The sequence below is a fragment of the Carcharodon carcharias genome, chromosome 3 (genome assembly GCF_017639515.1).
Source record: "Carcharodon carcharias isolate sCarCar2 chromosome 3, sCarCar2.pri, whole genome shotgun sequence".
In the NCBI taxonomy this organism is placed as follows: Eukaryota; Metazoa; Chordata; class Chondrichthyes; order Lamniformes; family Lamnidae; genus Carcharodon; species Carcharodon carcharias.
In genome coordinates, this window is record NC_054469.1 from 67,912,384 (window position 1) to 67,928,639 (window position 16,256).

Sequence of the window (16,256 nt, forward strand, 5' to 3'; positions counted from 1 at the left end):
ATCGTCTTAAGAGTCTTTTTCCTATTTAACTCTTAGCGTTTCCTAGGAGTCTGCCTTTGTAGAAATGGCATCTCCTATATCTGTTAGGACGAGGCAGATGATTGTGCCAGGCAGATCAAATCCATGTGGGAAACTTGATAACACAGTCACAATGGTTTTGCAATTTGTATTTATTTTGAGATGCATGCCCTGAATTCAGTAGTAATAAGCCCATCAAGACTTTAGCGATTTTTTTAGAAAACTAAATTAAACATTTATTAACAGAAGAAAAGATTTTAAACACATACATAGGTCTACAAATTACTATTATAAAAACTCCCAGAACCCTTAATTAATCTGGCTTCCAATTACACCTCTGTTAAGGCAACAGTGAGAAAAGAAAAGATTTTAAACAGATGCCAGCAAGTTACCACAATACTCTAGATGATAGAATTCATAATGGCTTTTCCCATCTTCGGTTTCTGTAAACAGCAGCTTAATACTGGAGGCTTTTCACACTTCTGATAGATCTTATAATGACTTCCCTCTCACATAGCCTCATCCTCCTTTCTCCCTTTTAATGTAAATCTTATTGTTCCCATATGTCTTTGGAACTTTAACTTTCTCATAATATAAATCATTTCATGGCACTCATATTACCAGTCACCTTTGGGAAGATAAACATACTGCTTGGCCTAGCTTCTCTGGCTCAGTGTAACATCTTACAACTCTTTGAAATTCAAATTACCCTGATTTATCTAAAAATGCAAATTCTGGGTTTGCATTTCAAACCTAGCTTTTGATGAGTCAAAGCCTCCAGACCAGCTGTCCCCAATTCATACACAGACACACACACACACACACACACACACACACTCCAAACCCCACTATTAACCTACTTTTACAATAAATCACAGTATCATGAGAATTATTATACTTTCGTCACATATCACAGTAGTGACTACAGTTCAAAAGTACATTATTGTCTTCAAAGTACTGAAAAGTGTTATATAAATCCAAGCATTTTTCTTCTTGTACTTCAGCAACAGGATCTTCATGTTTCTGTCCTTTCTTCATCTATTAATATTTTTGGCTGCCTTCTCTGAATGCGAATAATACTCCCCAAATGTCTTCCATTGTCAAAGAAACAATCCTTTTAACTCTAATCATTCCTCAAAAATTGTATCTAGGCAGCAGCAGCAGCTGGGACTTATTGCTCACACCCGCCATAGGCTCTCAAATTCCTCAAGCCATCCCTGGTCTGTGTTTCTACCCTTTTTGCCTATTTTTAAAAATTTGTTTATGGGATGTGGGCATCACTGACTAGGCCAGCATTTATTGTCTGTCCCTGAATGCCCCTGATAAGGTGGCGGTGAGCTGCCTTCATGAACCTCTGCAGTCTATTTTGGTGTAGGTCCATTTCTTTTAGACTTTTTAGTGGTTTGATACAACTGAGTGGCTTGCTAGGCCATTTCAGAGGGCAGTTAAGAGTCAACCACATTGCTGCATTGCTGTGGGTCTGCTTACCTTGGACCTGCTGTGGCATTAGTGGCCTGCTCTCACTTCAGTCAAACTAACCAATCCATTTTCCCAACATTTTTAAAGATTTCTTTTGGCCACCACATTGTTTGTTCAGCTAACCAACTGTTTTCTTAAAAACAGTTTGTTAACCAATTGATAAATAATTTTAAATTAATTCCGTTCCTTTGGTAATCCATCCAATAAGTTTTGCCTTCCAAGTTTTGCAGCTTTCCTGACACATTGTTCAGAAATGCAGCTGCACTTGCTCTGTTGCCCATTCTGATCCACCGAGAGAAAGGTAGAAGTTGTTCATGTTTATAATGCAATCATAATTTGCTCCTATGCAGCTAGTTGCTCCAGTTATAGCTACTGTGTCTGCCCACCATGGTTTTCAGCATCTTCTGTGGCTCAAGTTCTGCAGGCTCATCCCAGAGCTCCTTATACTGGTAGTATCAACCTCTAACTGCCCAATACTAGACCTTCCCAGTATTCTCAAGTGCTCCTTTTCCCCACCTTTCCAATAGTTCTTCCACATTCAAGTCCACCACCTTCCTTCTTCTTACTTTGTGGTAGCAGAACTTGTATCCCAGCCTCTTCTACCCCACTTCTGTTCTGCATCCTACCTTCACTGTATACATCAATCTCTAGTACACCACCCATGCTTTCTTCCAGTCAATGCAGTTCCCAACCTCTCAGTTACTTGGGTAAATTCCACTGCCTTCCAGTTAGGTTGGTCTCTGCATGATCCTGGTAACCACCTCGACTCCAGTGGCTCTCACATAAGTCCTTTTCATTTTCTTGGCCTGGCGGACAAAATGCTTTATTTTCTGTGCATTCTAAAAATCAACCTAAACAACTTGCAGCATTTCAAATTCATAGGTTTAAAAGTAAAAAAAAAACTTTACTGTGCTTTTCCTTTAATCAAGTTCTGATGACTTCAACAACTATTTACTCTTTGAAAATGTGTTGTACAATCAGCTATTTATAGCTTTGTTCTTTCAGTTTTTTAGATTCTCTACAACCAGTTTAAATCATTAACAATTATTTTAATGATTTCAGATCTAAAAGTCTGCAGTGAATTGTGAAATATAATTTTACATCTTTGTAGTAATGACTAATAATTTGATTTTTATTGTTTAAAATGAAAAGTATTTAATAAAGTGGATTTTTAAAGGTAATTTTAATTCACTAATATGTTTGTGGAATGTGCCTGGCACATTCAATTGATAATTTCTGGTCCCAAAAATATATGAAATTTAAGTTGCTTTGACTTTAGAGGAATGTCTTTTGCTATTTTAATATATTTGCTATGTTTCTTAAGTACTTGCAATAAATTGCACTGTTAGCGGATAGTTTTTATTTATGATTAGGTGTTCTACCTATTCCTCAAAATCAATTAGGTCCTTGAAACATTGAGATCAGCTGTTCTTAATTTTATTAAGCATACGCTATGTGCAATAGTACTTCACCATACACAAAATATGATATTTACAACCCCAGCTAATGTTGGGAGAGTTCTGAGCTCAACATTCAGGTTAGTGAAACCCTCAAACCTCAATTTCATTGTTACGATTTGTCACTTACATGCTTTTTTCTTTCTTCTTCTACGTGACTATCAGCATGTCTCTACATTACCTTGTTATATTAAAATGTGATAATTCCATATAAGGAGTAACTAATCACCTTGACAGAGAATTTGAATCTGACACTCAATAATGTTTGCAACTTAAATTTTGTTGAACACATTAAAATTTTGACACAAAATAGGCAGGACTTTTGCAGTCATGGAGACTCCTCAGACCTTCAAAAATGGTAGGTAGGACTCTAATTCAGACATCCTGTCCCCACTTCAAACAGATCCCATTTTCGCTGGTAGGGAAAGGGGATGAGGCATGACTCACATGAGAGAAACCCGCACTCGGCTGGCCATTTGGATTCAGTGCTGAGTTCAAATAGACCCATTTTCATTGTAGCAAGGGGCTATTCCATAGTGTGGAGTCACACATTTATGGAAGACATAAAGGTTCAAAAAGGGCAAATAAGGTCTGTGGAACTGTCAAGCTATAAAGTTATGTAAATTCCCAGCCCTGTCTTTAAAAAAAAAAGCCTGCCGTGCCAGTGAGAGTTGGAACAAAGTAGTTGTAGCAGTTACAAAATAGCTGACATTAATTACCTTTAGGGCTATCATTATTAATGCTCAGCTACTTTCCACAATTATCCCAGTGAGGGCTTGTAAGTTTACAGTTTTGATTTACAGTGCAGACGATATTAAAGGATTAGCTGTCTTTGATGTGGGGTTATGAATACAAGTCTGTTTTTATAAGAGATTAAATACATGAGACTTTTAAAGTTTGAGTGGGTTTTCATGAATGTGACTTTTATTTAATTATAGTAAAGGCTGTAATTGATATTTAGACCTATTTTTTATTTCATCTCAACAGGCTCCTGAGGTCTGCCCATGGTGGATACTGATGGGGATGGGCGGGGGCATGAGTTGGTATGGATGGGGAATGGGTTGAGGGGTGATGTTTTGAGATCTAGAGGATCTAATATTTAACAAAACAACCAGGACAAAGTCTCAAAGAACTGAGGTGGGCCTTTTAAACAGCCCACCTCGGCACTCAGCAGTCCCTCTGTTTTACACTTGGGGGCTCCATGCCACACCCAACCCTTCCCCCAAACTCACGGAGTGAAACTGAGTTCTGATGGGGCACTATTTCCTGGTGTACGCTATTGGCCTAGGAGTGAAAATCCAGTCCAACGCCTCTAAGTAATAGGATACAGAAAAATAAACAGCGTTGACAACAACAATAACATATATTCATATTGCTCCTTTAACATAATGAAATGTTCCAAGGTGATTCACAGGAACCTTATAAACAATGTATGATACAAAGCCACGTAAAGATATATTGGGCTAGATTTTCATCCTCAAGACAGGTAATAGTAGTCGGGGAAAATACCTGGCTCGGCCTACCTGTCTTCCTAGAAAATGCCCACAAAGAGGGATTTGCATTGTGGGGGAGCAGGTAAGGACTGTAGTTGCACCAGCTGACCTGGGAAAAAATTTGGAGTTAGCCGCAGGGGCTGCCTGGTGGGGAGGTGGGCTTTTAAAAGGCTTGCCTTGGCGCTGCGGGATTGGTCCCAATTATGCTAAAACCAGAAAGACCCTCTCCCCCACAAGCTCCCCATCCATGTTACCTCAAGCCCTATGCCAAGCTAAGCTGCCCAAATAATCCCTATGGCACCTCATGACCCCCATGCCAAGGTATGCCCCCCCCAAACAAACCCTATGGCCACTCATGCCCCCCACCCATCCCAGAATGTATAATGAGGCTTGGCAGAAGGCCAAGAAATCTATTAGACTGTTGAAACACCTGAGCCCCAGGGAAAAACATTACACGATTGACAGTTCTGGGTCTCTGATCTATGCTGTCAATTTCACAATGTTGATTTACACAAGATGGAAGTTTTATGTGGTTGTAGTTTCTGCTATTGATACTTTAAAGGGTCTGAATGATTGACACCTTTATTGGGATGTAGTAAAAAGTTTTTTTTAAGAAAGTGCAAAGTTATGAAGAAATTACTTTTTAAAGCTTTTTTTACACATCCTACTTTCCACTAAGGTTTGTTGGTTCTCTACAGTGTATAGTGAGTGAATGGACATGGAAGTGCCTTAACTTTATGCATGAGGGGCCATAGGGGTTGTTTGGGGGGGCATACCATGGCATGAGGGGCCCATGGGGGGAGTGGGGCCCAGACCAAAATCAGGACCCACCCTCCCCTCACCATTTTTAAAGGTCCCTTGAGTCATCCTGATTTGTCAAAAAGCCAGCCCATTAGGTCAGATGACTAAAGGCTTGGCCAAAGAGAAGAGAGGCAGAGAGCTGAAGAAAGGGAATTCTAGAGCTTGGAGCCTGGGCAACTGAAGGCACAGGCATGCGCCAAATTGTGGATGACCTTATTTTTAGTGGAAGATCACCTGAAGTGCACTGTAATAGTCGACTCTAGAGGAAATGAAGGCATGGATAAGGGTGTCACCAGTGGATGAAGTAGGACAAGGACTAAGTCAGATGATGCTACGGAGGTGGAAATAGGCGGTCTTAGAGACAGTAAGAATGAGGTCGGAAGCTCATCTAGGATCAAATGTGACACAGACTGGCTTAATCACAGACTGCTGCCAGGAAGAGACATGGACTCTATAGTTAGGGAACAGAGTTTGAAGTGAGGACTGAAACATTGGCTTCAGTCTTCCCAGTAATCAATTGGAGAAAATTTCTGCTCATCCAGTACTGGATTTTGGATGACCAGTCTGATAATGTAGCCTGATTGGAGGGATTCAAACATGGGTCTGGATTTTTCCTATGGTGGGTGGGCTGGGCAGGGGCGGGCGTGGAGCCAATCGCTGCGTGCGATCGGCTGCGCACCGCCATATTACACAGGCGGACCAATTAAGGCCTGCCCAACATAAAGCGCAGCCGGTAGTGCGCAGCACTGCCTGTGCGGTCGGGGGGAGGAGGGAGAGTCCGGGCCTGCGCTCTTTTGTGCATGCATGCGAAAGAGCGCAGCAATCTCCCTTAGGCACTGAGCTGCCTCAGGGAGATTGAATAGACAATTAAAAAGTTCAATAAATGATGTAAAAATTTATTCAAACATGTCCCCTCACGTGACAGTGTCACATGAGTTGGAACATGTATGTTAAGGTGGGAAAATTAATTTAATGATTTTATAAAAGCTTCAGGAAACCTCTTCCCGCCCATGGATGGGCAGCGTTCTTAACTGCTGTAATTGCTTTCTTAATTGTCTTAGTAGGCCATTGACATTTTGGTGGATGTGCAGCCGACTTCAGCGCACGCCCACCAAGTGAAATATCGCGATGACGTCAGGACGCACACCCAACGTCATCACACGTCATTTTACGCGTCAGCGTGTCAGGCCCGACCCCACATGCCAACTGGAAGATTCTGCCCACGGAGTTCCACTAAAGATGGGAACAGGTTTGGGAGGTGACAACATGTTCAAGGACTTTGGAGAGGAAAGCGAGTTTGGAGATGAGACGGTAGTTTGCAAGGATGGAGGAGGGCAAGTGTTGATTTTTTTTGGGGAGACGGGGTGATGACAGCAGATTTAAAGGAGAGACAGACAACCTGAAGACCGAACTGTTTAAAATATCAACTAACATTGGGGCCATGGGAATGTTGGGTGATTGGCAGTTTAATGGAAATGGGGTTGAGGGAACAGGATGTGGGTCTCATGGACAAGATGAACTCAGAGGGCATAAGGGGAGATAGGAGAAAAAGTAGAGAAAGTTGCGAGTTCAGTGCTAGGGCAAAGAGGAGCATTAAAGAATGTTTGGCCAAGCAAGCTAGTGGAAGGGAGGGATGTGGCAGAAGCAGCTGATCAGATTGTTTCAATTTTAATGACAAAGAAGTCTATAAGCTCTTCGCATTTGTTGGAGGTGAGGATAGAGGGGACGGGGAAGGAGATTTAGGAAGAAGGTCTGCAGTTGAACAAAGAAGCTGGGGTTATCTTTGCATTAGTGGGCAGTTTTAGCTGATGAGAGTAGGATCCGGTTGCCCTCTGAGTAGAGAGGTATCCTTCATTAATCTTTTCAATCCTGGTTCTGTCTACAAATTGTGAAGGAAAGCTCAAGATTTTTATAGCCCCAGTTATACATACTTTGGCATGCAAAATGTTATTGTGAATTAGGCCCCCAGAAGTGAGGTGGATTCTATAAAACTTCCAGATATCTTATCTGTTTCCCATTAAGAACACAACTAATCATTTTGGCCCATTGTTCAATTCCTTTTATCAAGGCTATCTTGTTTCACAGTAAACAAGCACAAATCACACATTCTGCTGCTTGGCAGAACATTATATAGCACAGCTTTTCTAGCTACAGTAAAAATCTATAAGTAAGAAGAAAGCAAAAAACTTCATCATGAGAATAATCCTAATCCTAAAGTGCCACCATTTAAAAGTGAAGAAATCACTTTTTGATCCTTCACTTGTGATTCAACAAACTCCTCCATTTCTAATATTCGTTCTGGAGTTTTAAACTTCTCTGTAATCTACAAACCTGCCAAACACTAATCAGCAGTGCTACAATTGCTACCATGTGAGGGACACATGAGACAACAACCTCACCCAAGGTGATTCTCCTGCTTTGGGTGTGTTTTGCCAACAAGAATGAGCTCCTAATACCTGTATCCCCCTTTATATCATTTATTATGTAGCAAATTGTAAATAATTTGTTTTTTTAAATTTACTGACTTAATCGTTTAAATACAAAGGATTGTTTTATGGCTGAAATTTATAACCATAAGGCTTCAGTCTAGAGGGTAACCTTTTAATTTTAGCCCAGATACCAGTGTCTTATCCCCAAATTCAGTCATATTTTGCAGTTGGATGATTCTCCATGGTGAAACCACTTTCCGACTGTGAACTCTGCAATACATCACAGCCACATTGCAGGCACCACTTATCCAGGAAAGCAATAAGTACCTGGTGCAATGCAGACTCAGTCATTCCCTAGTATCCTTGTATTTATCATTTTTCAACAAGTATATTAGTTCCACTTTAAAAACTCCCACCAGTTTATTGGGAGGTAGCAATAGTATTATTGCTGTCACAGGAATACCTCCTACTTCTGTTTTCTTATCCACATTAATTTCCAGTTACATTACGTTTCACCAAGTGAAACTGTCTTTAATTATATATAATTCACTGATTTGATTCTAAGCTGCTAATAAAAATGTCTTTTACATGGATGTTCTGTACTTGTGTCATAGGAACATAGCAGTAACATAGAAACATAGAAAATAGGAGCAGGAGTAAGTCATTTGACCCTTCGAGCCTGCTCCGCCAATTGATATGATCATGGCTGATCCTTTATCTCAACACCATATTCCCGTTCTCTCCCCATACCCCTTGACACCTTTAGAGTCTAGAACTCTATCTATATCCTTCTTAAATTCAGTGACTTGGCCTCCACAGCCCTCTGGTGGAGAATTCTACAGGTTCACCACCCTCTGAGTGAAGAAGTTTCTCCTCATCTCAGTCCTAAATTGCTTCCCTGTATCCAGAGATTGTGACCCCTTGTTCTAGACCCCCACCCCCAGCGAGAAGAAACATCAACTTTGCATCCAGTCTGTCCAGCCCTGCCAGAATTTTATATGTTTCAATGAGGTCCCTTCTCATTCTTCTAAACTCCAGGGAATACAGGCCTAGTCGGCCCAATTTCTCCTCATATGACAATCCTGCCATGCCAGGAATCAATCAGCTTGGTGAATCTTCGCTGCGCTTCCTCTTTGGCATGTATATCCTTTCTTAGGTAAGGAGACCAAAACTGTGCGCACAACTCCAGGTATGGTCTCACCAAGCAGAAGTAGGCCATTCAGCCCGTCGAGTCTGCTCCGCCATTCAGTTCGATCCTGGCTGATCATCCACTTAAATGCCTTTTCCCTACACTATCCCCATATTCCTTTACAGCATTGATATTTAGAAATATGTCATACTTGATGACTGAGCTTTCACAGCCCTCTGGGTTAGAGAATTCCAAAGATTCACAATCCTCTGAGAAAAACAATTTCTCCTCACCTCGGTCCTAAGTAGCTTCCCCCTTATTTTAAAATTGTGTCCCCTGGCTCTAGACTCCCCAACCAGGGGATCATCTTGCCTGCATCTACCCTGTCTATCTCTTTAAGTATTTTGTAGGCTTCAATGAGGTCACCTGTCATTCTTTGAAACTCTAGAGAATACAGGCTCAGTTTCCCTAATCTTTCTTCATAGGACAGTTTCTGCCCTTCCCAGGAACAAGTCTGGTGAACTTTTGTTGCACTCCCCCAATGACAATAATATCCTTTCTAAGATAAGGGGACCAAAACTACACACAATACTCCAGTTGCAGTCTAACCAAGGTTCTATACAATTGAAGCAAGACTTTGCTACTCCTGTACTCCCATTTTCTTGTGATAAAGGCTTACATTGCATTAGCCTTCCTAATTGTTTGTTGCACTGGCATGTTATCCTATCCTGTGTCTATAGATCCATAGTGTGATGATTGATATAAGTGAAATTAACTCATCCTTCAAACATCTTTGTTGATGTCGCTTTTAATGCGGCAAAAGTTTAAGGCATATTTTACCTGTTTTCCCATTCAGGGTTACCAGTCTTGCGGATAGATCCCACAAATCTCTTTTTCTTTGATGCATTGGGAGAGAACCTTTCTGTCTGTGATGTGCTATGGTGTTCTTTCCAGCTGTTGACTCCTATTAGCATCTCTCATTTAGCAGGTGGTTACTTCTATATTCAAATATGACAGCATTGTAAGGGTCAGTATCTGTACAAAAACTTTAGTGGTCATTACCTTGGAAATGTCCGTTATAGTTATTTTAAGATACCATACTTCTATATTTAACAAAAGTTAAAAGTTAAGATTACCACAATATAAATAAAAAAGAATAGCAATATTACATTAGCACACTTAAAATCAGCCTAATTAATTCTTTTTTACAATATTTAATTATCTTACAGAATAATGGCAGTGCCTGCAACAGTAATTTATTTCACTTGTTATGATCAATTACGGGCCTTTTTGAAGTACCAGCTAGAATATGATGGCATCTATATTCCATTGATAGCCGGAGCTTCAGCTCGTGGTAAGTTTTAATTCTGAGTGTTACTGAACTTTTGTTAACCTCCATTAGTATTCTACTAAAGATAACAGGGAAATGATTGGCATAGGTCTGACTCTGGCATTGCGTTTGGTATCCACGTTGCTCTATAAATTAACTGGCATTAGGATTACTTCTGCTGGGACAGAGCAAATTTTCACTCCTCACATGAAACCTGACGGGAGTGCTCAACTAGTGCCAGACGTTTCCTTGTCCAGAAGTGGACATGATTTATGTACTTTTTTATTGTCAGAAATGTCATGGGGTAGAAATCTCTGCACAATGCTTGGCCAATATGAACTGGATGCATAGAGTGACTCCTGTCGCAAAATAGGTAGGCTCAAGGCATGACTGACATTTGGTATCTGGCCTCATTAAGTCCAGACAGTTACAGATGCCTACTCTGTCAACAGGTCACTTGCAGTGAAGCACAGATGAATTTCAGGTTGTTGTGAAGCTGGCAAGTCCCCAGGTGGGTCTTGATTGAAAGCAATCAATAGGGGAACTCCTACTTCTTTTGGCTCCACACTCAATACGTTTTATGAGGTTTGAAACTGGCCTAGTCTTTGGCAGCCTCCAGCAGTCCCTTTTAAGACTACTGCAGAACTGAAGAAACTGATCAGAGTTCATGGTACAAGCTCTGCCTATTCCTTTTGACCAATTTGTGAAAGATATTTTGAAATGGGTATTAGGCCTAATAAGAGGCCTTTAATAATAGGCATTTAATAAGAGGCATTATTCAGGGGTCATGGCGCTTATTTTATGCTGACAGCAGGAAAGCCTCTAGAGTGCCTGAAATAATGAGGCATCGTGCATGTTTCTGATGCTGTTCTGGTGCAGGAGGTTAGCCTTCTAAATTGAACCTCCATGCTGTAGTTTTACATTCAGAAAACTGGTGCAACAAGGTCCAATTTAACCCATGTATTTACAAACAGAAGCTACCCATTATGCCTTTGCCAACTTATCTGCTGCAAACACAAGGTTCAAGAAGACAGATCACCACCACTTTTTCAAGGGCAATTAGAGTTGGGCAATAAATGGTGGCCTAGCCAGCGGTGCCCACATACCGTGAATGAATAAATAGAAAAACTGCTGATGTGGTGGACCTCTACATGGAGATTGTAAGCTCAGCTAAAGCAAGATAAATACTATTCTGTAAACCTATAATCTGAGAAATGGAATACAGAACTCTCCTGTGACTTTTGAAAGACTTATGAAAGCTCTCTCTTCTAATGGCTCAGTGATTGTATGCAAAATATGCTGCAGCAATGTTCTAAATGAATCAGCAGGTTGCAGATTCAATGCCTCAGGCTGAATTTTCATGAAGGGATGGGAAAATGCAAGATGAGCCCTTTTGCAGCTTCCGAATTATAAGCCCACCTTCAAACACCATTCCTCCCATATTTTTGACTGTTAAGAGATGTGGGCAGGAAGGGGTCAGATTTTGCAAGCCACTATGCAGTGTGGAAGAAGTATGGGCTGGTTAGAAGGCTCTCCTCACCGCCTCATATTCCCTATGCCCCTCAGGTATTCTCCATAACCATTCGTCCAGACTTCAAAACTACTTTGAAATGGAGATTAAAACAGTGTTATGCCCACAGCCGTTCTAAATTGCTGGGTAAGCCAAACCCCAGAGGGAAACCTGGCTTACGGGCCATACCCTTTTTTGTTTGTTCTGAAAACAAAAAGAAGACATACCGATCTCAGCAGTAAGAGGTCCAGTAACATTTTTGGGGATTTTTTAAAACTAAAAGTAGAAGTTTTATTAATTAACAAGAATAAAAGAAAACTTAAGCACACAAGATTACATTTGCACAATTAAGGTTAATCTTACAAACATTCCCCCAAAAAAGACTTTCTACTTGGTCAGACCCACAAATAAACACCTTATAGGCACACTCCCTTGTAGATGTGTAATTATAAAAGATCCGGTAATATTACCCAAAGCAGACTGCTGTAGCTTCAATAAAGGCATACCACATGATCTGTAGTTTGCTTCCACTCTGCTGTGGAAAACCAAACTTCAGAATATAACTGCTTTGTGCAGCCCAAGACTTTTCTGGCTTGACTGGATGGCTGGTTCAACAGCATCTCCTCCCAGCCCAACTCAGCTCAGCTCCAGATGCTACCTCAACAGTTCAAACAGATATATCCCCAGCTCAAGAGTAACTCTAAAATACCTTTTTTCCCCTTTCATCTTAGGTTCCACTATTTCTACACCTCTTTGAAACTCAAACCCTTCCAAATATAAAATCTTTCACGTTTCCATCTTGTCTTTGCTTTGGATCGATAAAATATAATATCCCTCCCATCTATTTACCTATGGAACTCCTGCAAGATGCAAATATGATTCGTCATCTCTGACTCTCCTTTGAAATTCAAACAAACTCTCAACTTATCGAAAAATGCAAATGTTAGATCTAACCTATTTACTTACACCTCAACCTAACACCTCTATCCTTTTCATGTTTTAAATCCCCCTTCCCCCAGACAACATGTCTTCTCTTAGTCTCTGCCCAGCTTAATTAAATCATACATCCACACAGGTGTACACAACCGTTTCTACAAAATAACATAATATTCCCCAAAAATGAAAAATTCTTATAACAGTGAACTTCTTAAAAAAAACTAATAGTGCTGTCATTCAAACACACTTCATACTGCAAAGAAACATTCATTCAAAAATGCTAAATCCCCTCAAGTGGTCAATCTGATGGAAAAGCAAACAAATACTTATTCACTTACAACATCAAATACAGATAACCCTTTAACAAACACTTAAAACTGTCAATCAAATTGGGAACACAGCCTCTTGCTTTTGGAACTCAGTCAAGAATTCATAATGGAGTCAGCTGTCAAAATAAACCCTTGGAAATCTAAACAATGGAGTCTATTGAAAGCGCAAAAGACATATGGCTTTGTCTTTTTAAGCTACGCTAGATGTCCTGTCAATAAAAGCAGTGCAGGAGCAGTTGGTTTTTTCTTCCTCTAAGTTAAAGCTGCTGAAAGTTTCTTTTCTATTTAAAGACCCCTGGGCATTTAAATCACTTCAGATTATTATACCAGGGATCCTAAAACCCATGTTTTCTTCAGTTTTGAATGCATAAGAGTATTTTTTTTCTCAGGGAAAAGTGCTCTAAGACATTTCAACATTTAAATAATGCTGGTCGACTTACCATTTCAGGACAGAGCCCTATGATGAATCACTGTGGGGTTTTTTTTATTCATTCATAGGATATGGGCTTTGCTGGATGGGCCAGCATTTATTGTCCATCCCTAGATCCCCTTGAGAAGGTGGTGGCGAGCTGCCTTCTTGTACTGCTGCAGTCCATGTGGTGTAGGTACACCCATAGTGCTGATGGGAAGGGAGTTCCAGGATTTTGACCAAGCGACAGTGAGGGAACAGCAATGTATTTCCAAGTCAAGATGGTGAGTGACTTGGGGAGCTTCCAGGTGGTGGTATTCCCATGTATCTGCTGCACTTGTCCTGGATGTTAGTAGTCATGAGTTTGGAAGGTGCTATCAAAGGAGCCTTGGCGAATTCCTGCAGTGCACCTTGTAGATGGTACACACTGTTGCTACTGTGCATTGGTGGTGGAGGAAGTGAATGTTTGTGGATGTGGTGCCAGTCAAGCGAGCTGCTTTGTCCTGGATGGTTAAAGCACATCTACATAACAATACAGCATCTAATGATAATATTTGAAATTATTAAAACTTTTATCACTTACCAATGTTCCTGAATCCTCAGCAGTGATCACAAACAATCCAAAACCCACACCAGCACAGGAAAATAGCAGGGGAAAGAAAATTCAAGTTTTCTGTGGGGCTCACCATGGCGACCCTGACCTCAGAAGAGGTGCATGCGGAATCATAACCCAAGGCCTTCCCAACCCACAAAAAGGCTACACAAAAATAGTGCAGATTGGTAAAGGAGAGGAAATTTGTTTTTGTTGTCAAAAACTTCAAGATTTCAGGTTTCCCAACCCCATTCCTTCCTCCATTGGGAGATGAAAGTCTGGCTTGAACTCAAGTGACAAAAGTACTCTGCTTGGAGAGAGAAAATGAGCTAAGGATTCCAGCTGCTGACCTGATCTCTCCCACTCCCATAAAGATTGATTCAGACTTAACATTATACCTCCTACAAGTTGTCTGTTGATCTTCACAACTTGGTTCACACACAAAGAATAGAAATTTGAACAAATCACTGAGTGATCCTGGAATCTGCAACTGTACCCCAGCACAAAGCAATACCTTTACAACCCAAGGTCAGTCTTAGATAAGTCTATTTATTGCAGATTGTTATTAATTTTGAAATCCTTGGATTATTTAACTATACTACAGCTCTGCAAAGGGCAGTTAAAGTAAGATGCTAACATCAGTGTGTGTGTTCTTATAGAGCCATAGCTGGAGATAAAATGAAGGTGGTGGTTGGTGCCTTGTTAATCTATGCAGATTAAGGTCCTTTGATTATATTTAAGACCCAACTGTCAAGTAAACTGCCTACTGAGCTAAGGGTCTGCTATGGTTGCTTCACTCAGTCAGGTACACCACAGGTAAGTATTAAAATTATACTTTGGGCCCAGGAGGAGCAAGATTGACACTGCAAACCTATATTTTCCTAGCCTAGAGCTGGTAAACTGTATTGGGATACTTGTTTGCTGTATATTCCAACCCTACGAGCTCTACCACGTGGAAGGACAAGAGCAGGCAGACACATGTGAACACTACCTGCTGCAAGTTTCCTTCCAAGCCACACAATAACCTGACTTGGGACTATATCACCATTCCTTCACTGTCACAGGGTCAGAAACCTGCAACTCCCTTCCTAACAGCATTGTGGGTTTACCTACACCAGATGGAATGCAGCGATTTAAGAAGGCAGCTCACCACCATCTTCTCAAGGGCAGTTGGGGATTGGCAACTTGCTAGCAACACTCACCCCATGAAAAGAACAAAGAAAGAATCATATATGCATTATTGAAGTCTGTCCCTAGACACGGACATGTTATAACTGTCAGAGGGCTGACTGGTGTGTTCCGCCAGTAGGCCCACTGATGTTTAGAATATACTCTAATATTTTGGCGTTTTGTCAGGATATTATGGTCTGCAATTACAAATCATACTGTAGTGTTTGGTAAGGACAGTTGGTAGGCAATTAATAATTAATTTTTTAAATGTGTGCCTGTTGCTGTTTTTAAAAGAAGTAAAGCAAGGAGTATGTGTATGTCAGCTCATTTAAATGACATTCAATTAACCCAGTGACAAAAATATGATTTCTTGGAAGTATGATATTCCTGCCTGATGCTGTATGCTTGAGAAAATGAAATCTGGAGGGACAGTAGTCCCTAGGCTGTTCTTTCTTATTCCCGTGTTGATGGCTGGAACATTGTTTGCACCGAGCCTTTTATTAGCAGTTCTCCAAACGGTTGGTGTGCGATCTGGAGAGACCAGGATTTAGCTTCGAAGAAGTGAAGTGGACGTTGGACTATGAAAATGCCACAGGATGGCAGTATTAACAAACTTTGGTCATCAACTTGCGTGCAGATATAAAATGGGTAGTCAGTAAATGGGCTGCTGACTTGCTGTTACGCATTTTGGTCTATCTTACAAAGTTGAGATCTGCCCCCCCCCAAGTTGAGAAATTAATGTGTTCTGCTTTTCTATAAAAGGTTTTAGAAGTTATTTAATGGTTATTGGGAGTATTCGTGTCTTAGTAGACCTTCATAGCAGGAAGTTGATTTTTTTTATTGTAGAGGCCTCGCTATAACATTAACCATGATTTTAATAAAAACAGTACTATGATACCAGTGGAAACCAATTATGTCAAAGAACCAAGGTTTCCAAACAAACCCAAGGAAGAAACTGATGGAGAAGATTTCACTTTGTTTTTATTATTACTTTTACAATCAAACCAAATTCAGCTTAAATTAAATTTGAACTAACAGGCAAATTGTATTCAATAGAAGCTATAAATAGTTGATATAACAAAGATAAGTTATCTGGCTATTTCCCCATCACTTATGGCACCGTGGCCAATCCCCAAAGTCCTTCAAAACTCTACCTTCCGAGTAGTTACAGTTA

The 16,256-nt window shown here is 40.5% G+C and overlaps 1 protein-coding gene across 2 annotated transcripts in view; it reads left to right on the forward strand.

Annotated features, from left to right (window-relative positions):
* Positions 1 to 16,256, forward strand: part of slc25a40 (solute carrier family 25 member 40) — a 69,091-nt gene that overhangs the window by 31,603 nt on the left and 21,232 nt on the right. For both annotated transcript variants that reach the window (XM_041183847.1, XM_041183846.1), the window contains one exon: positions 10,036 to 10,160. In XM_041183847.1, the coding sequence (XP_041039781.1) occupies positions 10,036 to 10,160 (125 nt within the window). The remainder of the gene's footprint in view (positions 1 to 10,035; positions 10,161 to 16,256) is intronic.